This window comes from Hoplias malabaricus, chromosome 1 (genome assembly GCF_029633855.1).
Source record: "Hoplias malabaricus isolate fHopMal1 chromosome 1, fHopMal1.hap1, whole genome shotgun sequence".
Taxonomy (NCBI): domain Eukaryota; kingdom Metazoa; phylum Chordata; class Actinopteri; order Characiformes; family Erythrinidae; genus Hoplias; species Hoplias malabaricus.
The window spans coordinates 80,468,823-80,490,181 of NC_089800.1; the positions used below are offsets into that span (position 1 = coordinate 80,468,823).

A 21,359-nucleotide genomic window follows, 5' to 3' on the forward strand; every position below is an offset into this window, starting at 1 on the left:
GACTGGGTGAGTGTGTGACAGGTTGAGTGTGTGAGTGACTGGGTGAGTGTGTGACAGGTTGAGTGTGTGAGTGACTGGGTGAGTGTGTGAAACTGTCCACAGGTGTGAGTGTATAAAACTGCCTAAATCTGAGAGCGTGACTGCAGTGCTGAGCCCAGAGTAGCAAAGTCTCTGTTCCCCCTCTCTCTTACAGCGCAGTAGAGCATCACAATGATGTTGGAGCTGAAGTAATTTTAAGGTAAAAATATCACCTACTGCTGCTTTAAAGGTTAATTAACCTCATGTTCTTAACACATCTCAAAATGATCAGTGCTTTGTTTTGTGACTATGTTTAATAAGGTTTCAGTCGCTCAGATCCGTGTACTCAGTCTGTTCAGAGAGATACAGCACGAGAAGTACTCTGCTATTAAAAAGGATCTTGGCATTAGAGGTGAAATTTCAACCAGTCTGATATCCGCGCTCCTGTTTGTAAAGATCTGAAGCAACCCAACGTGCCCAGGTCCTGAAGGCCAAGGGTGAGTTCACGGCTCGGTGCTCACGCGGTTTCTAAATGTCTGCAGGCCAAAGATGGACTCATTACGAAGGCGGAGAGGAGCTGGTGAGGAATTATTAAACGCCGCAGGCCCTAATGACTTGATTAAAGTAAAAACAAGCGGCGTTAACCTTTTCCAGCGAATGCTTATGCATTCCCACTCTGTTTCCCTCTGCAAATTTATGGAGCCAAAGAGGTCTGTTGATGCCAGCCACTCGCCAGCTGGGGGTTGGTGGAGGCCATAATTAAATCAAACCTGTCTGCTTGAAAAAGTAGCAGCGTGGTCACGCCGCCCTTGACACGTACAGGAGTGCTCGCTCATCGGCGAGGCTCGCACGCGCTCAATCACACGCCAGCGCTCATAAACACACCGCACTCACAACACACACATTAATACGTGCTGATTGTTTTTGACATTTTCATCAAGTGCAGCCCGCGAAGGTTAATGAATTCACAACTTTGGGCCGTAATGAAGCTGAAGGGCCTGAAATATTTATAGCATTCTTGTTGATGAAGGGCTAAACAGAAGACCATTTAGGGCAGCGCTAAACTGCACTCCGAAATAAAAGGCCCTCTGCAATCTTCATTAATCATTTATACCAAATATTTAGATAGGAATGTAGCCCCAGCTTTAATGATTACCACATCTGATTCTCCACAGTGCTGTGGTAGTGACAGTAGACACATAGAATCAGGCAGAGAAACACACTGCTGACTCTGCGCCCTTAAAAGCAACATTTACTGTGGTTGGCAAACACTGTTCACTCTGGTTTGTTTACGTTCAGAAGCTCCATATCTTTCAAGGTGTAACTGTGTGCTTGATTTGTAGCACTTTCGCTCTGTGTTTACTTTCATACAGTTAGTGCTCTCTCAAATTTGGAGAGCGTTCCTACCTAAATACTCTGTAACAGCAAAAATAAGTCAATATTACCCACCTATGGAGCAAGAAGAGTGTAAAAATATTTAATTCCAAGTCATTTTTGAGCATTTCACTTGGTGCATTCGTCATTAAATTTGAAAGTAACTAAAAATTGCGTAAACAAAAATTGACAAAAATGAAGATACGTTTTTTTTACTGAACAGCGACAATATTTTCTTTGTTTAAAGAGTTAAATATCTGCTTTGTTTTCTCTGTGTCAGGGCTTTGGTCTTCTGGGTCTGTTCCCTCTGTTAATGCGCTGCTTCAGGGAAATCACTTTGGCCAAACTCAGCGTTGTCTTCAGAGCTGCCGCCTACGCCCTGCTGGCTTTCTCCAACAAGACCTGGATGGTCTTCCTGGGTGAGTTCCCACTGCTCCTCTCAGGATGATCAATATCTGACACTATGTTGTTAATGTACATGTGGGAGGTTATATAGAATCATACAGGGACATTTCACAAGGTCATGTGCGCTATACGTGGGTGTCATAAGACGTGAGCAGTCGAGACGAAGGACACAGGGACAGTATTACTGGTCTGTCTTGTGGTCAGAGAGCTGTGAAATAAAAATAAAAGTTTTTGGTCGGTGGACTATTCTCACTGCAACAGTGACATTGAGGGGTTTAAAAACTCCAGCAGCCACTGCTGTGTCTGATCCACTCGCACCACCACAACACACACTAACACACCACCACCACGTCAGTGTCACTGCAGAAGCTGAGAATGATCCACCACCACGTCACACCTGCTCTGTAGGGGTCCTAAGCGCTGAAGAACAGGGGGGAAAGGGGGGTAACAAAGTATGCAGAACAAACAGTGGACTACAGTCTGTAATTGTAAAACTACAAAGTGATTCTGTATAAAATGAGCAGTGAATATGTAGAAACAAATTGTTGGTCATAATATATATGTGGATGTATGTGTTTATTTCATTGATCGTTATTTGAATGAAGATTTAATTCTTTTTTTTTTTTGCTGCAGATGTGACATGCATTTGTTATATTTAATCATTTGTGTTTGGTTTGAGTAAAAACCAGGAGCAACCCAGACTTTCACAGTGAAAAGTGTGCAGCAGTGTGTCTTATTGCTCTTTGGGCTTGATCTGAGGAGCAGTGCAAGGAGGTGTCATGCTCTCAGTAAAATAATTACATTAAACAAAACAAGGGCAGCACTGTGGCGCTGCAGGTACTCGCTGCTGGGACCCTGTCCTGGGTGTGTTCCTGACTTCCTGGACACCACCTGCTTACAGTAGATGAATAGATGAATTAATGATTTCATCTCTCCTTTCCATTCCCTCTCGGTGTCAGATTGGGAGTGTGATAAATGTAAAAGGTCTAACCGCTGTGGAATAATAAATGGATACGAATCAATCACGGAATACAATATTATATGTGATTATTGCTAAAGGATGAAAAGTATAATTTAAATTCAGTTATGAGCACTGAAAATATCCAGGAACAGCCTTCAAGGCTTTAAAAATAATCCTTATTCAGTACGCAGCCTTTTTGTTAAATGAGTTTTCATCTCAAAGGCGTGGTGAAGCAGATCCAGACTCTTCTCATCTGACCTTCTGCTGGAAAGTCCGAGGGGTGCTGTGGAGGTTGTGGGGGTGCATCCACCGCTGTTATTCCCTGCAGACCACCATTGTTGGGGAAGAGGAACCGATCGATGTTGATACCTTTAATTGCGTAAATGGTGGTGGACATTGTTATTCTAATCGACGCGGCAGACGGCAGCGCTTTGAGGAGGAGATGAGTGGCAGCTCTGGAGAATAATCAGCAGCTGGAGGAGGCATCTGCATTCCTCTCTTTTTACGTTTGCTGGGATAATGAGGGGCACAGCAGAATCACGCAGGAGGCGCCACCTCCATTACGATGCTGAAGCATGCTCGTGTGTGTGTGTGTGTGTGTGTGTGTGTGTGTGTGATGGGGTGGGAAGGATCGTGCCTTATCCCAAATAACCACAGCAATAAACCAGAGCCCTCCCCGTCATTCCGCTGAGCCGCTTCCTCGCTGCATTTTTGAGCAGTTTACAGAGATGACTGAGTTTGTGTTTGCTGGAATTAAAATGGGGTTATTGGCTTGGGTTGACTCTTTGGAGCCACATGCATATGGATGAGGCTCATGAATTATTGAACATCTTAATTCTGACCAATTTGCACATTAGGATCTTTGATACGTGAGGCCCTCAGCTGCGTCCTCGCAACGTTGACCGCATACAGAGCTCGGGTTTTAAATGCGCGCAGCACACCCCTGTTTTAACATCATAATGTGCCTCGGTTGAGCCGAGGGTCTCACTCAGTGTGTTTACTCTGCAGTGGCTGTGCTAGGAACTCCTGCTGGGATAAACCAGGCTGTGATTCGCTCCCTGTCTTCTGCCATCGTGGGACCTGATGAACAAGGTGAGTTGAGAAAGTAACAGTAAAGGTTCTACAGCTACGGCTACAGCCCCGCAGGCTTCGTCACAGGTTGGAGGAGCAGGCTTGTGAGCGCAAAGTTGCTGGTTTGTCCAGGATCGGGGTTAGTTTAAGAAAAAGCTCTGTCTCCTCCCTCAACATCCACGGCTGATGTGGCCTTGAGCAAGGCACCTAACCCCGATCTGCTCCCCAGGTGCTGGGATGGCTGCATGCTGCTCTGGGCGTGTGTGTGTGTGTGTGTGTGTGTGTGTGTGATGAAGATAAAAGCATCTTTCAGTTGCTGATGGCCTCACACTTGGTTACCAGCTTATAACCTCTTTTTTGTTGTAGTCACTGAAGAATTTCTAAATCACATTTACATTTAGCAGACACTTTAATTAGGCCTGTAACAATACTGATATTGTGATCAAAATATTGTCCAAGAAATTATATGATTATATGATATTTTTGTCATTTTAAGAACATGTTATGCCACTGATATAATAATAATGCAATTAAACCCTTTTGGAGCAGCAGGTAGTGTCTCTGTCACAGCTCCAGGGTCCTGGAGGTTGTGGGTTTGAGTGCCGCTCCGGGTGACTGACTGTGAGGAGTGTGGTGTGTTCTGCCTGTGTCTGCATGGGTTTCCTCCTGGTGACTGTTTGTGAGAATTGTGGTGTGTTCTCCCTGTGTCTGTGTGGGTTTCCTCTGGGTGACTGTCTGTGAGGAGTGTGGTGTGTTCTCCCTGTGTCTGTGTGGGTTTCCTCTGGGTGACTGTCTGTGAGGAGTGTGGTGTGTTCTCTCTGTGTCTGCGTGGGTTTCCTCCGGGTGACTGTCTATGAGGAGTGTGGTGTGTTCTCTCTGTGTCTGCGTGGGTTTCCTCCGGGTGACTGTCTGTGAGGAGTGTGGTGTGTTCTCTCTGTGTCTGTGTGGCTTTCCTCCGGGTGACTGTCTGTGAGGAGTGTGGTGTGTTCTCCCTGTGTCTGCGTGGGTTTCCTCCGGGTGCTCCGGTTTCCTCCCACGCTCCAAAAACACACGTTGGCAGGTGGATTGGCAACTCAAAAGTGTTCGTAAGTGTGAGTGAGTGTGTTTCCCTCTGTGAAGGACTGGCACCCCCTCCAGGGTGTGTTCCAGCCTTGTGCTCAATGATTCCAGGTAGGGTCCGTACCCACTGCCGCCCTGAATTGGATAAGTGTAAAATCACCAGAACAGAGAGACCAGAGAAAACCAGAAAACAAAACAGAGCGAGTGGCTGAAACACTGAAGACATTTATTCATATGCATGAACACCATGCACCGGCCAGCAGTTATGTCTGTTTTAACCTCCCCATCACCCAAAGATCAGACCCGTGCTTTTAAAGGAGGTTCATGACCTAAAGTGTATTTAAAAAAGTGTATATATTTATATATAACATATAGGAATGTGACTGTGCAGTTAGTAATATAATAGAGAATTTGAATATTTATAGAATAAAGAATTTGAATATACAGAGCATATCCGCCATTTTGAAAGCCGCCATATTGGATCAAGGGCAAGTTTTCCCAATGGGAATGTGATCATGTAGCATATCAGAGAAGACCAGAATCTTCTCAGAAATCGATTGTGGCAGTCAGATCTGCAATATCTCTTATGGTTCAAAAGGTATCAACACAGAAAATTCAAAACCTTTGTTGTTCTTTACAGGCTCAACCAGACCCTAAATGCTCAGTGCCATCTTCTGTCAGAATGGATGGTAAAACTTTCCTGTATTGTCAGGTAGCGCTGAACATTTAGGGTCTGGTCGAGCCTGGGCCATCACCCTTATTACCCTTATAGGGAAAACATGGACAGCTGTGGCTGAGTGAGTTGGGCCTAGGCCTGGAGAGTTTTTCTGAGAAAGCCTGGAGCAGCATAGACCCCACGTTTTTCTCCTCCTCCAGAGCTGGACATGGAGAGACCTGTGGAGGATGGGATCCTGATTCTAGCAGAATACAGCATGGAGAAACCAAGTAGCTAGTGTCACATGTTGCTTCCCTCCTCTGAGTGTCTCTCATCTCTTCCTCTGATTTAAAGCTAGGGAGAGAGACGGAGACGGGCTCTACGGGCTACACTGAAAGCACTGACACATTTGTATCTCTCAGTAGCACTGCGGGATACTGCGAGATCTCAGGGATTCTCCAGCTTCCACCAGCTTCTCACCACATTGGAGAAGATGAAAGAGATCAGTGAAGCTCTGTGTGTTTTTATGTGGCTCTCAGAGATGGCAGGTTTCTTTTATCTCATCTAAATGACAAAAAACTTTCTGTGATCGTCTCTAAAGTTTGCTGCTCTCACTTAGCGATGCCGTCATATTTCTGGGTCACCGTGAGTGTGCTGTATTCAGCGGAGGGACCTGGAGACGCTCCTGTTTTCCACTTCTGCTAAAAACCTGCCTTTTTTTAGCCTCCATCACGAACACTGTCTCTGACGAGCTGCTCCTTTCCCTCCGTGTGTCTCATGCTGCACATGTCACCAACACTTCAGAGTCAACGTTCAGCAGCGCTTTCAGCTCCGGCTCAGATCAATAAGGACTCCATGTTAGAGGCACTTAAAGGCTGCTCACACGCACACAGCAGCTCATTCTGCTCCAGTTAGTCAGAGCCGTCCCAGCGCTCACTACAGCACGGGGAGATGTTTTATCAATGCGGATCAAACCATTATTCATGACGCCACTCCATACTCTCCAGCCAGCGCTGCCATTACTCATGAGTACGGGAGATAAACAAGGGCCTGCGCTTTATTTTACAGCTGCACTCAGCAGTGTACTTTAGATAAAGCAAAGGTTAATGAGGATCACAAGTCAATGCAGTAAAACATACATGAAAAACACAAGCTCATGCGCCTCATTTGAATGAGCTCTAAAGCCTGGGAGGTCACAGTTCTCACCTGCAATAACAAAAGCAGGTTGTAATAAAGCAAAAACGCTATGAAACAGTGGTCTTCTCACAGGCAGGGGGCGTGAGGGAGACCCAGAGAGTTAGGCCTGGGCCTGAGCCTTGTGGAAAGCAATTACATTAAAGTACAAATTGTTACAGAGTGAGAAATGTCGCTCCGGCTTCTGGTTGTAGAAATAAATGAACTGGGAAGAGCCACAATGTGTGTGTGAAGAAACCAGACCCTGGACCCAAGCCTGTTGATTTTAGCTGTAATTCATATGTAAATGTGATTTGTGGTGATTAAATATTTAATTCTACAAACCCATTTGAATAATTTAGATGGTTGCTAGGGGTCTGAGATGTTTGTGAAACAGTTGAAATCCAAAAACAAAAATAAATTTAATATCATAACACTGCCATTTACCTGACCTTTTCTCCGCAGGCGCCATGTTCTCCTTCACGGCCTCAGTGGAAGCCACCTGCTTCATCTTCGCTGCCATCCTTTTTAACGGCCTCTACCCACTGACCCTCCCCACCTTCCCGGGCATGCCCTTCATCATCATGGCTGGCTTCTGCCTCATCGTCCTCATCCTCATACAGTAAGTGACACTGGCTGATACTGATTTGCTCTAGTGAGATGCATCTCCATGAGTCGGTGGCTGCATATTGGCTCATAAATGAGATATTAATGATTGTTGATGTGCGTAACAACCCTGGCAGCCCCCATCGTGGATGAGGTGACCCTGTGATTATCTCCTATTAATGTGGACGCTCTGTGAGGGTTAGGGATAATTGTCCACTACCTCTGTACTTTCAGGCGGCTCTCTGCAGACGTAAGGGCGTTTTCAAACTGATGCTAAGAATTGTAAATGAGTGTTTTTCTCTCTTCATAAACACACACCAAACAACCACACACACATACACAGCACACCCAAAACACATACGCACACAAACATGTTGGTCTTTTGAGATTCAGGCAGAGAGCCTCAGTATAATATCCATACTGGATGTGTAATCACTTCCTAATGCGCTGTAATTGCGCTGAGGAGGAATTGTAGGAGCTAATTTCATTTTCCTCAAGCGTGGGCCGCACACGAGCATCGTTTCTTCTTAATGGAGGGTAATATCACTTGAAGCAAAGATTTCCTTCTGTTTAGCTCATGCGTCTTTATTGCTTTTCTATCTTCCCTCGGTATGCAACTCTGAGTGAGAAAAACTTTCATTTTTTCCAAATGCAAATAATTATTTCTCTTTTTCTTGATGTGAAATACAGAGCGATTTCATGTGTTAATAATCAGTACCAGCCTCAAGAGCCTTTCAGAGCAATGACGGCAGGGTCACATCAGTGTCTGGGGATGGTAATGAACTGCCTCCACACGGCCACGTGCGTTTTGTAAGAATGGAAAGTGAGGCGCCGATGTCACTCGGCCCCTGGAAGAGTGATAGGGACAAAGTGGAATTAGATATTGATCTGTCTCCTGTGTATTCCTTCAGGAGAGAGATGACAATGACATACATTGGGATTAAAAAAATGACTGGCCCACCCAGGTTATAGATCAGGGGTTATTTATGTCAAAATAAGTGATAAGCTATAAATCGCAGAGGCCGTGTTTTACTGAGACTACAGTAGACTTTTATATTTAAAGTGAGGTTTGAAAGTTACGACACGAAATGAAGAGAAACCACGGTGAACTTACTCAGGGTCTCGAGGGACATTAAAGAATAAAACAATAAAATCAAAGGTAAAACCTAATGTTCAGTGAATAATTGCTGTGTTGATTATAATTAGTGTCTGCTTTGAATTTCCCTCTGGGAACCATAAAGTACCTGTGTATCCATATATTTATATGAAATAAATTGCACGTATCATATCATATTTTGAGAATTCAGACACGTCTGTGCACATTAATACACTGAATATTCAAGTGCAAATTGTATACAGTGAATATGTAAGTTCTCTGTATATGTATGAAGAAAAGCACATTTGAAATGTATTATATCTTTATTCCTATATGTAATCACCCTTAACTTTTATACCTTTGTTAGATCTAGTGATTAGTTTTTCATTTCCCTGAAAAAACATTTTGTCTTTACGTCTAAAAATATAATTTATTGTTATCATCAGAAAACCTCTTTCTTCTGAGATGTTTCTTCAGATTGTGGAGCAGGTAAAAACCCCTTGGGCCTGAGTCCAGGAGTCCACTGTCTCACACACAGTGCCAGGCTCCAGTTTCCTCAAAACACGTGTGTTACTCAGAATAGTTCAGTTTTTGCAGAGATTTAACAAAATGAATGATGGAACTCACCTAATTTTTTCTTTATATCTCTCAGAAAGTGTCACAGCCTCAAGCTTTTAGAAAATTATATGCAGGATGCACTTAGTATTAGGTGTACATTCATCCATTGTCTGTAAGTGCTTATCCAGTTCAGGGCGGCGGTGGGTCCGGAGTACATCCGGAATCACTGGGTGCAAGGCAGGAACACACACTGGAGGGGGCACCAGTCCTTCACAGGGCAACACACACTCAGTGTGGTGTGTTCTCCCTGTGCCTGCGTGGGTTTCCTCCGGGTGACTGTCTGTGAGGAGTGTGGTGTTTTCTCCCTGTGTCTGCGCGGGATTCCTCCAGGTGACTGTTTGTGAGGAGTGTGGCGTGTTCTCCCTGTGTCTGCGTGGGTTTCCTCTGGGTGCTCCGGTTTCCTCCCACAGTCCAAAAACACACGTTGGTTGGTGGATCGGCGACTCAAAAGTGCCCGTAGGTGTGAGTGTGTGAGTGAATGTGTGAGTGTGTGTTGCCCTGGGAAGGACTGGCGCCACCTTCAGGGTGTGTTCCTGCCTTGTGTCCAGTGATTCCAGGTAGGCTCTGGACCCACCGCGACCCTGAACTGGATAAGGGTTACAGATAATGAATGAATGAATGTTTGAATTCTTAGTTGCTGCTTAATCCTTTTCAAGGTCGCGGATTACGATTATGTGTTACACAAAAATTCTTTAAAACTTATTTGTATACCTAACAGATTATATCAACACCGAGAACTTATTCAATGACCCTCGTACTGTGTGAGTCGGCCAATCAGGTATCAGACCTGGAACTACTGGTTGTTGTATGTTGAAAAAGAAGAAACACCTTTTTTGATCCCCCTTAGAGAATTTCCTTTTCTTCACACATACTAGGGGCAGTGAACACACACACAACCAGAGCAGGGGGCTGTGACCACCTCGGCGCCCAGGGGCAGTTTGGGGGTTAGGTGCCTTGCTCAAGGGCATTTCCGCCGTGAATAATATTTTTTCTGCCCCCCCTCGCTTCTCTAACCTAAAAGCCAGGGCTGCCCCATATAAAAACTATATATTTCTAGGGATGTTTAAACTTCCAGAATAAGTTTTGATAATAAAAACTTGTCATGGTGTTTGTGATTAGCAACAGGAAATGACAGATGTGCTCTGTGTTGGTAGAAGTTCCTCTCACGCTTGATTTCCCCATTCCCTCCAAATGAAGGGGTGGTGTATTTTTAACAAATCTATTTCAGAATATGTCCCATATACACCTTGCTTTATATACGCTCCCTTGGGTTTATGACTCAACCTGTAGATGTGGAGAAGTGCAACTTCACTCCACATCAGCTCATCATCAGCAGTGCAGGGAATAATAATGATAATAATAATAATAATAATGAGCCTAATGTGAATCAGTCACATGTTCAACAGGCTTCACTGCCGTGTGATAATGAAGGCTTGTGGCAGGTTTATCATGGTACTGATGTTTTTCAGACTGAACAAGGTTTGTGCTCTTCTTTTTCATCTTTCGTTTTCAGAAAAACTGACTGACATTTTCTTGACCTCAGTCTAAAACGCTGCCCGTTTGTTAGAGGTGATCTTTGTTCTTGGTGATTTACATGATATTAATGTGGCAAATACAGAGGGAAAATCTAAGAGTGCTCACTTAAATGGGATTCATAAAGAAATCCCTTCTTCGGTGCATGTGCATATTAATGTGTAATTCTGGAGTCTACCAACCCACACACTGTGAAACAAGACCCCAGTCAGTTTTCTGTGCACTGCCTGAGTAAGAAAACATGGGATAAAACGAGTCGTTCTGGCTACGCTCTTCTTCTGACGTCACATGCAAAGACTTTAGAATTGCCCCGCCCCCTTGTCTGAGTCTGTCCAATCACAGCGCTGGACCCACGTTTATGTGAGAGCGCAAAGACGAGTTTAAAACAGTAAAAAAAACGGGAACAGGAAATGAAGAGAATTGAGCAAAAATGGCTAAAAACCAGAGCTTCTGCTCCTCGCTCCTCACTGCTGGGCACTCAGGGTCGGGGTGAACAGCGAGCGGCTCATTATCATTTAAAGGAACAGGCGCTGAAAGCAGGCGTTCTGAACAGGGCTTTTTAGACAGAGGGAGAACGCTGCTGTGGGGCTCGTGGGTTGAGACCTTGGATTTTTCTTTGAAATTTTTCTTCACCAGTGTTTTGTTGTGAGCCTGATTTGGTCTCGACACTTTAACTTTAATTGGTCTGTAAATGGGTTCCCATTGTTTCAAGCAGCACAATCACCAGAGCGGAGTCCTCACAGACACTTAGTCAGAAACGCTCATTCTTTCCACATCATTGTGCCATGTCTGATGGATAATCAGGAAGTTATCCGAACGCAGCTCTGACTGCTGGAACTTAACTGACACGCTTGTCAGGTTGAGGATAAACAGCCCGACTGCCTCCATTACCAGCTCCTAAATTGATTCTGACGCACATTTGATGCTCTTCTGCCGACTCTATAATTAAGCGATTGTCTTTTGTAATAAAGGTATTAAGTAAAGCCCCCTGCAATAAGGGCTGCGTGCGATGGGTAGTGAAGTGTGGCGTGGTTATCGTAGCCAAGCTGTAATTACGCCGCTAATGGGCTGCTCCCAGGGGCTGGGCCTGCTTGGGCCTTCCAACCACACACACATACACCCCACGGACACGCTTCCTGCCCTCCGAGTTGTCGTCAGAAGACAATTAAGTCAGCAGCAGCCACACACACTTTGTAATGGCCCCTCGCTGGTGCTCTGTTGGGGAGTGATAGGTGTACAATCAGCCCCTCACACGCTGGAATAACGGCAAATGAAATATTGTTATATTACTGTATTAGAGCCCTCAGTGATGCTTTTTTGTCGCTCATGTTTCCAAAAGAGTTGGAATTTAGCTGGAACCGAACAGAGTACAGTGAATTACAGTGCTAATGGTGATTGAAATTTCCTGTATCGAGGCCGTCGGGGAGCCTGTCGGACGTCTGCCATCTCAGACAGTGTTTTAATTGAAATACCGAGAGATGAATTTGTTTCCCAGGTATGTGGGAGAGACACGTCCCCATTTCCCCACCGTCTCCACAAACACTCAGCTGTCTCGACGCTCTCGCCATGGGCATGTGTGTAATTTGAAGCTTATCAAAGTGAACATGCGTTTTCCTGTAATCAGGAGCCTGAGGTCCACTTGGAGATAATGAAAAATGCCATCACAGAAAGGCTTTGTCGGAACTTGGAGATGCTCTTTCCAACGTCCATGAAATTAAATTAAATATTCACACTGAGTGTATCTGAGGACTTAACTCGGCTTGCCGGGGCAGTTTTTCCATCTGTGTGTGTGTGTGTGTGTGAGAGAGAGAGTGTGTGTGTGTGAGAGTGTATATTAATGTGTGCTTAAGTATGCCTGTGTGCCAGAGAATGATTTGTCCAACTCTGTGGGTCTTGCTAAGGCCAGTCTGCAGGAATAATGAGAGAGAGAGAGAGAGAGAGAGAGAGAGAGATGGAGAGAGAGACACAGAGTGAGACAGAGCGAGAGAGAGAGAAAGAGAGAGAGAGAGAGAGAGAGAAAGAGAGAGAGAGAGAGAGAGAGAGAGATGGAGAGAGACACAGAGTGAGCCAGAGAGAGAGAGACAGAGCAAGAGAGAGAGAGAGACAGAGACACAGAGCAAGAGAGAGAGCAAAGCCAAGTTCTACAGATCTACAGGAGAATCCTGGATTAAAAAATAGATGAATCCATGCTTTAAAGCATCTCTCTCAGATCCTCAGCCATCCCTCTCTTAAAAACATCTGCCTCTAAATGATCCTGTGTGGAGGTACTTCACTTCAAAGCATTTTCTTACCTGTGCACTTCAGAGAATACACCTCATTTAATTAACTTCTGCTCAGAATTAAAGGAACAGTGTGTAAAATTAAGGGGGATATGAGCAGAAGTGGAATATAGTAAATATAACCAAAGTTGTTCACGTGTGTTTCCTCCGGGTGCTCCAGTCTCCTCCCACTGTCCAAAAACACACGTGGGTAGGTGTACTGGTGACTCAAAAGTGTCCGTAGGTGTGAGTGTGTGTCGCCCAGTGATTCCAGGTAGACTCTGGACCCACCGCCGCCATGAACTGGATATGGGTTACAGACAATAAATGAATGAAAAATGAATGCATTTCACTGAACCGATGCTTCTTCACCCACAGCGGACACAGAGAGTACGTCCAGCTGACCGACATGGTTAACTCTGAAGTGCAGAAACAGCTCCATCATGAGATTTCTGTTGTTGTTTGAGCTGTGTTCCTCACAGATGCTCCATCAAACATTTGCAGTCCCAGCATGGTCAGATAAGCTCAGCTGAACTTACCCTACTAAGGGTCCTCTAAAGACCCTTTACATCATTCAAAGCTTCTTTAAACTTTAAAATGGTTCTCCACACTCACGCATCTCAGTTTCTCAGGTTTTGGTTTTTGACTTTATGCCTTTCTTTGTGAGTCAGTGACAGAGTGTAAAGTCAGGGATGTGCTCCTCTCTTGTGCAGCTCCATTTTTGAAGAAGAAGAAGGCTTGTTTGTTTGTTTATTTGTTTGTTTGTTTGTTTGAACCCATTCTGACACTAATTGCCATGTTTAGCTCAGGTGTGGCGTGGTAAGAGCAGAAAGAGTTATTGAATGGATCTTGCAGAGAACAGAAGTGTGAGCTGGTCCCAGTTCCGTGTGGTTGGCCCTGGACAGCCCAATAACACCGGCTAATGGAGATTTGCCGAACCCCTTGCATTGATTCGGGCACTAGATTGATCTGGCCTGTTAAGTCTGCACAAATCCACTGCTCAAGCTTTTTCTATAGCCCTGCTTTAGGCACACACACACACACACTCACAAACACAAGAAGAAAAGTGCACACGGCAGCTGGTCAATACTCCCTCTCTGGTTTAATTGTTTATTTATTTCTGATTGCGGCTGAAGGAGTGGTTATTGGCTTTAGCCTGGAGGTGAGTACAGTAGTGGGATGCTCAGAGCTCAGCACTGGGCTGGTTTCCATGGCTGCTCCAGAAACCTGAGTGACAGTCCTGCTCTCTGAACACACACAGAGGGTAGAGGATCTCTTCATGCCATTATTAGTAGAAACGGATGAAGACCGTGGTCAAAAGCTTGGTCAGATCTGCGGTCTGCGCGGCCTGAATATCCAGCAACTGCCCACAGCACCCAGACTCCACTCTGTCCCAAAAACTGTTGTTAAAATCAATCTTTGATGCTCCTTTTTGCCCGCGGGCGCAGGACGAGCGCCTGGCATTTGGAATTCAGAGTGCGGTGCGCGGCTTCGTATGGCAGCCATTAAATATGCACGACTTTGGAGGCTGTTCGACGGTGGAGCTCTTGTTCTGTTTGCATCATGAATAATTATGCTCTTTCTCACTCCAAACAACAGCGTGGAAAAGCGCAGGTGCGTATAGGTCTGAGAGGGGTATGTGGTGAATTTGCATAATTAGACACACACACACATGTAGAGAGATGGTGTAGACAGCCTAATGGCCTGTGTTTAGGCTCCTTTATGTTTCATTATGTAAGAGGTGGGGAAGTGAGACAGAACAGCACACAGAGCAGTGGCAGATGACAACAGATCAGGGATCTTCTTCACAAACCTCTAAACAAAACCTCAGAATATTATCTACAAATAATATAGAATTCGGGACGTTTATGTTGTCTAACTAAAAGGCGCTGAATATGAACCTTGAGGTACCACCACAGTAACAATATATCTGAGGATTTCTGTAAATGAATCTCAAAGGATCTGTCAGCATGCAGAATGGACACTATATCTCGAGGACATTAAGGTGTTAATGGTACTTTTCCGCTGCATGGAACCCACTCGCCTCGGCTCTGCTCCTATGCTTTTCCAAATTGGTCAAATCTGGTCCTGGAACCAAGTACCGTTTTACTCCCTGATCGCTTACGGTTCCAGCCGAGCTGAGTAGATACTACACCGTGTTGTGTAAACCCTGTAGAGCCCTGATTGGCCAGAGACCTGTCAATCACCACCAAACGCAGAGCTCCAACACAAACTCGCCGCTTTTAAAACCACTAAAGTTATGGCAACTTCATTCATTCATTCATTATCTGTAACTGCTTATCCAGTTCAGGGTCGCGGTGGGTCTAGAGCCTACCTGGAATCATTGGGCACAAGGTGGGAATACACTCTGGAGGGGGCGCCAGTCCTTCACAGGGCAACACACACACATTCACTCACACACTCACACCTACGGACACCTTTGAGTCGCCAAATCACCTACCAACGTGTGTTTTTGGACTGTGGCAGGAAACCGGAGCACCCGGAGGAAACCCACGCAGACAAATGGAGAACACACCAACTCCTCACAGACAGTCACCCGGAGGAAACCCACGCAGACACAGGGAGAACACACCACACTCCTCACAGACAGTCACCCGGAGGAAACCCACGCAGACACAGGGAGAACACACCAACTCCTCACAGACAGTCACCCGGAGGAAACCCACGCAGACACAGGGAGAACACACCACACTCCTCACAGACAGTCACCCGGAGGAAACCCACGCAGACACAGGGAGAACACACCACACTCCTCACAGACAGTCACCCGGAGGAAACCCACGCAGACACAGGGAGAACACAACACACCAACTCCTCACAGACAGCGACCCGGAGGAAACCCACGCAGACACAGGGAGAACACACCACACTCCTCACAGACAGTCACCCAGAGCGAGAATCGAACCCACAACCTCCAGGCCCCTACCTGCTGCGCCACCGTGCCGCCCTATGGCAACTTTCACATTTGTTTTTATCCTTGGGTCGGTGAAATATTACATCGCTATTAGCCCATTTGCAGTTGTTTGACGTAAATAAATGTGAGGCCAAAACATAGTATCAGCTGTTCAGAAGTATGTTTGGGGTCACATCATTTTTCAGTCTTCACCAAAGTCCACACTAAGGGAAAACAGAGCGTAGGCCTGAACACCCTTACATCCCCATGATGCTTATTTCCATGTGCAAATGAAGACCATAAGCCCATAGCTGTGGCAGATGGGAAAAGGCCTTGGCTGAGGTTTGCAGGAATAACCACATCCAAGACCATGTTTATCCTTCCACTTCAAACACGGAAGAAGGCCCCGCCCGCAGTCAGAGACGGAGCATAAACAGCGCGGCCTCAGGTTGACGTCTAATTAAAAGCACACGACGATGTGTAATTAATTGTCCTTGTCAGCAGGGGGAGGCTGGAGTGGGCGGTCTCGTCCGTGGCTAATTGCCGTTGGCAGATAAATGTGCGGGCGTGTCGGCGCGCTCCGTCCACGGTTTGTCAGCCGCAGAGATGGGCCTTCGTTTCCACCTTTTAATGAGAGAGTTATCAGCCCAGGCCTCTTCCTCTGTTGTTCTTCACCCCCCATCAGTCGAGCTGGAGCTTCATCTCAGTCTCATCACCTGTCTTTAATCACATCTCCACAGCACAGTGCACCATCCACCATCCACACAGAGCAGGAGAGAGTCCAGTCTCACAGTGGAAGGAAGGGAGTGAGCTGCTGAAGCTGAAATTATGGAAAGCCATTCACGGTGTAATCAGTTAAACTGCTGTTGACAAATCAGGCAGGAAGCAGTGAATGCTCACAAACAAAGAAATGCCAAGTTCAAGGCGTGTTGTTTATTAAATCTTTAGTCTGATGAGAAATTCATTTTCCATTTCACAATTTTCCACTCCCCACAAACTCATCGAGACGTCAAACAGGTCGCGGCGGGCCTTTTCCGTTCGGAAGCCCGTATCTTAGCAATTAGACTTCAGCTAGCGTCAACTAGACCATGTACTGTACAACAACCCGTATTAGAAAGTTATTTTTATACAGATCTCTGCTACAACTGACGGACTGAACAGTTCATCTAGAAATGTAGAGCTCGCGAATGCCACAAGTTGTTACCCTCAAGGTTACATCTTCACTACCTTTGTTTAGAGAACATAATTGTACCATATTTTATAATAATTGTAGATTTTAAAGTATTTTCTCAAGGACTTTTATTTTGGTATTTTTTTTACCCATATCTATAAAGACAGCTTACAAATATCCCCCTTCTTCTGGAGAAGAGAGTGTAATGAACCTGTAGAAAACACAACTGGACTTTAACACCACTGCTTTACCTTTAAATATTTATTTACACAATCTGTACCTTTAAAGGCACATTAGGTAATTTCTGACTTTTTGGCCCTGGGGCCCCACCTAGTGTAATTCATTTTTACAGCACAGTACTAAAACCAGTGTGGATGGGGGTGAAGCGGGTAGTATCTTACCCTTCTCCAAATGTTACATAGTGTAGTTTCTGCAGTGCTGAGCCCAGAGTAATAAAGACAGAGGTTCTGTTCTCCCTGTTACAGCTCAGTGGAGCATCACAATGATTTTGAAGCTGCAATTTTAAGGTAAAAATATTACATACCATTCCTTTAATGTACCTTTTTTTTTTTTCTGAAAGTGCAGCATGTAAATCCACTCAGTAAACACCCTTATACTCTCTGCTATAGGAGCTGCTGTATGTGTTCTAGGTTGCTATAGTTCTGTCAGTGGTCTGTGCTATAAAGCTCAGAGCCAGAGACGTGTGAGGGGAACATAGCTGCCCCTCACTTTGCCCCCTGACCCCGCTGTGAATTATTGAAGGTTTTAAAATGGGCTCCTTATTGCACCCGGTAGAACTAAAACCTTTCCTGGACCTTCAAGTGGGAAGAAAATGAAACTCAGCTTTTCACATAAAGGGCTTGGGTTTATTGTAGCTCTGTGACCGATGGTGGACATTAATGTTTCGAATAGTCTGTTTGAAACTGAGGAGCGGTTTGTCCTAGGACTGAATCAAGGGCTTACTTGGGTTTCCTGACAGGAGAGAGCAGGGGGAGGAGCTACATCTGTTTAGTCCGGTTTATATTTCTGCGTAGATCTGCATCGATGTGTTTGCATCGTGACACAGGGCACACAGAGGTTTGTGGACACACCTCCAGATCCTCAACCATGAATCTGCTGAGCTGTGTGTCAAGTAACCGCTGATATTAATAGTGTTAAATGATCACTACATAATACTGTTACCTTAAGTTTACAGCTTCAAAATCATTGCAATGCTCCACTAAGCAGAGCCTATGTCACTGCTACTCCAGGCTCAGCACTGCAGAAACGGCTCTATGTAACATCTAGAGGGGGGCCATATGACAGTGTCCCCTAGTGCATGACAGAGGCTCTATTCTCGTATTATAGTTTAGTGGAGCAGCACAATGATTTTAAAGCTGTTTAAAATCGGTAAATATTTCACCTAACGTTGCTTTAAATAAAAGCTTTCCACAGGCAGCGATGTTGTTTGTTTGTTTTTGCACATATACAGCACCTGAGAGCACAGAAAACCTGACTGTTTGCTCTGGTCTCTGTTGTTGTGATGGGATGTGATTAATTTTTCATGAGGAAATGTTGAAATTCAGTGGCACCAGCTGTAAGTCACTGGCAAGCCGCCTTGCCAAAGTACCTCACGTCTGATTTTAAACCTTAAACGACAAGTAAACACAGGTTTTATTATATCAGCTGTTTAGAGGCCTCTGCCTTTCTCATCTGTCCCTTTAGATCTGTGCTTCATTCTGTCTCTCTCTTTGTAAATGGCATTTCTCTCTGTCTTCTGTCCCTCTAGGTCCCTCTCATGTTCTCTCTCTTTATACGGAGTGTCTCTCTAGGTCTGTTGTGCAGTTTCTGTATTTTAGATATCTATCTTTTCACTGTCCAAGTCTGTTAAGTCTCTTTTCTGCTGTATGGAACCTACACGACTTGGCTCAGCTCTTTTGTTTTTCCACCAGCCAAATCTGGTCCTGGTCGCTGGAGCCAGGTACATTTTCAGTCAATGCTCGGTTGTGGTTCCAAAGGGTGTAAATGGTGAGGTGTAAACCCTGCAGAGCTCTGATTGGCCAGAGACCTGTCAATCACCACGAAACGCAGATCTCCAGCACAAATTTGCCGCTTGTAAAATCTCTGAAGTTACGGCAGCTTTCACATTTGTTTTTATCCGACTCACAGCGGCAGCTCGTAACATTCCCACAAGGGGTTTTTGAAGAGGTTCAGAGGCTCCTTGGCTTAGTGGCCAAGGAAAGTCTCCAGTGAAAGCCAAACGTGCAACTAGGAAAACTGATCTGTGAGAACTGGGGTCGGAGTTGTGTTCAGTCCAAACAACAACAACAACATACCAACAAACAATGAGTAAACAGCGCCTAAATTTACAGTTGCCGTTGTTGGGGTTTTCGAAGGGTGGCACGGTGGAGCAGCAGGTAGTGTCTCTGTCACAGCTCCAGGGTTCTGAAGGTTGTGGGTTCGAGTCCCGCTGCGAGTGACTGTCTGTGAGGAGTGTGGTGTGTTCTCCCCGTGTCTGTGTGGATTTCCTCCGGGTGACTGTCTGTGAGGAGTGTGGTGTGTTCTCCCTGTGTCTGCATGGGTTTCCTCCGGGTGACTGTCTGTGAGGAGTGTGGAGTGTTCTCCCTGTGTCTGCGTGGGTTTCCTCCGGGTGACTGTCTTTGAGGAGTGTGGAGTGTTCTCCCTGTGTCTGCGTGGGTTTCCTCCGGGTGACTGTCTTTGAGGAGTGTGGTGTGTTATCTCTGTGTCTGCATGGGTTTCCTCCGGGTGACTGTCTGTGAGCAGTGTGGTGTATTCTCCCTGTGTCTGCATGGGTTTCCTCCGGGTGACTGTCTGTGAGGAGTGTGGTGTGTTCTCCCTGTGTCTGTGTGTGTTTCCTCCAGGTGACTGTCTGTGAGCAGTGTGTTGTGTTCTCCCTGTGTCTGTGTGGGTTTCCTCCAGGTGACTGTCTGTGAGGAGTGTGGTAGGTGGTAGGTGAATTGGAGACTCCAAAATGTCCATAGGTGTGAGTGTGTGTACCTAGCCACTGGAATACATCGCGTTGCAGAGTCATTCGCAAAGCCCGGATAAAATAGAGAGAGTTGCGTCAGGAAGGACATCCAGCATAACAAATGTTCATCTTTCTCTAGAAATGACTGTGGCCCAAGACAACCAAAGCTGCCACTCTGGAGAGGCTGTGGGCACGTAACTATCCTCACTATAGAGTTTAGGCTCTGAGGTGCTCTCAGCAACTTGTTGATGGGTACAAATGGCCGGGGAGAGTGAAGGAGAGGAGGAAGACAGAGGGATGTTTGCTTTGTTAATGTTAAGCTGAAATCCTGACTGTTTTTGGTTTAAATTATGTTTGTCACTGTGAATAAATGGCAGAAGGCCACATCGCCACTGCCTCCAGCATCCTCCTTCCCTGAGGGGCATGGTCAATGCCACAATGACATGTTTATTTCTCTCTCTCTCTCTCTCTCTCTCTCTCTCTCTCAGGTGGATCAGTGAGATGCCGGTCACACATCGTCGTCTTGTTATTCAGGACTGAAACCTCCTCTGGTTTGTACGGTCTCAGGTGGATTCCTAATGTGTTATCAGTCATGTATATACTCTGTATTTCTTGTTGTATAATATCAGTAGCACATCTCTTTTTACATGTCACGTGTTTAAATCAGCACCTCCTCACCTGTATCTATAAAGGTAACCCTCCTGCTGTGGTAATGTGTGTAGGTGGCTCGTCACTGCTGTGATATCAAACCCTCAGCGCCTTAAATATGAAACTTGACAGAAAAATGAATAAAGCATTCTAAATCTTTAATAATATGGAGTCTATTTCCTTATTTCCATTCATCGTGAAATCTAAAGACAGCGGGAGTTTTCACATTTTACAAAAAGCGAAGCTGTGACACACCAAGCTCCATTAAGGAACACACACATCACGTATCCACGTGTTGGTGATGAGAGAAAGGTCTTCAGTGCGGAGTCCTCGGTGGAAGTCTTTCGGAGCAGCATGGCTTGATTGATTGTGTGAAGAGCGCAAGCGTTAATAACCCCATAATAAAATTAGAGCAGTGAAAGGTCAGGGCCGTGCTGGCGAGAGGTAATTGAGAACTGCAGCTTTAAGCTGTTCTCCCTGATAAACCATTTCCGGGCTCCACAATTAGAGCAGAGGACCCACCCTCGCCGGCTCCTTTCACCCACAGTGTGGAGCCCTGGAGTCGTTCCCCAATCAGGGAGATTGCATGTAATCATGGCATGCCAAGATACTGTATAATAATAATCCAATTAACAGGGCTTCAGGTGACTTCTGTATGTGCTCCTGAACGATCCCAGATCAGAGAGCCGTGGTCTGTTCTGAGGAGTGAGAAATACCACAAACCACATCTGATCAGAGTGAGAATACAGGTTTTAATTCACATTAGTGACTGCAAACAAACGGTGAGCACCATGCACATGCTACAGCACTATAATTCATCTGTGAGCAAAT

At 45.5% G+C, this 21,359-nt stretch overlaps 1 protein-coding gene across 2 annotated transcripts in view; it reads left to right on the plus strand.

Annotated features, from left to right (window-relative positions):
- Positions 1-20,538, plus strand: part of zgc:174356 (uncharacterized protein LOC100137120 homolog) — a 39,216-nt gene extending 18,678 nt beyond the window's left edge. The window contains exons 4-7 of one of the 2 annotated variants that reach the window (XM_066659718.1): positions 1,673-1,811; positions 3,767-3,850; positions 7,182-7,338; positions 20,369-20,538. In XM_066659718.1, coding sequence (XP_066515815.1) covers positions 1,673-1,811; positions 3,767-3,850; positions 7,182-7,338; positions 20,369-20,420 — 432 coding nt within the window. In that variant the 3' untranslated portion in view covers positions 20,421-20,538. Of the gene's footprint in view, positions 1-1,672; positions 1,812-3,766; positions 3,851-7,181; positions 7,343-20,368 lie in introns of those variants that run through there. The other variant, XM_066659807.1, reaches the window with a different exon arrangement.
- Positions 20,539-21,359: the final 821 nt, after the last annotated feature.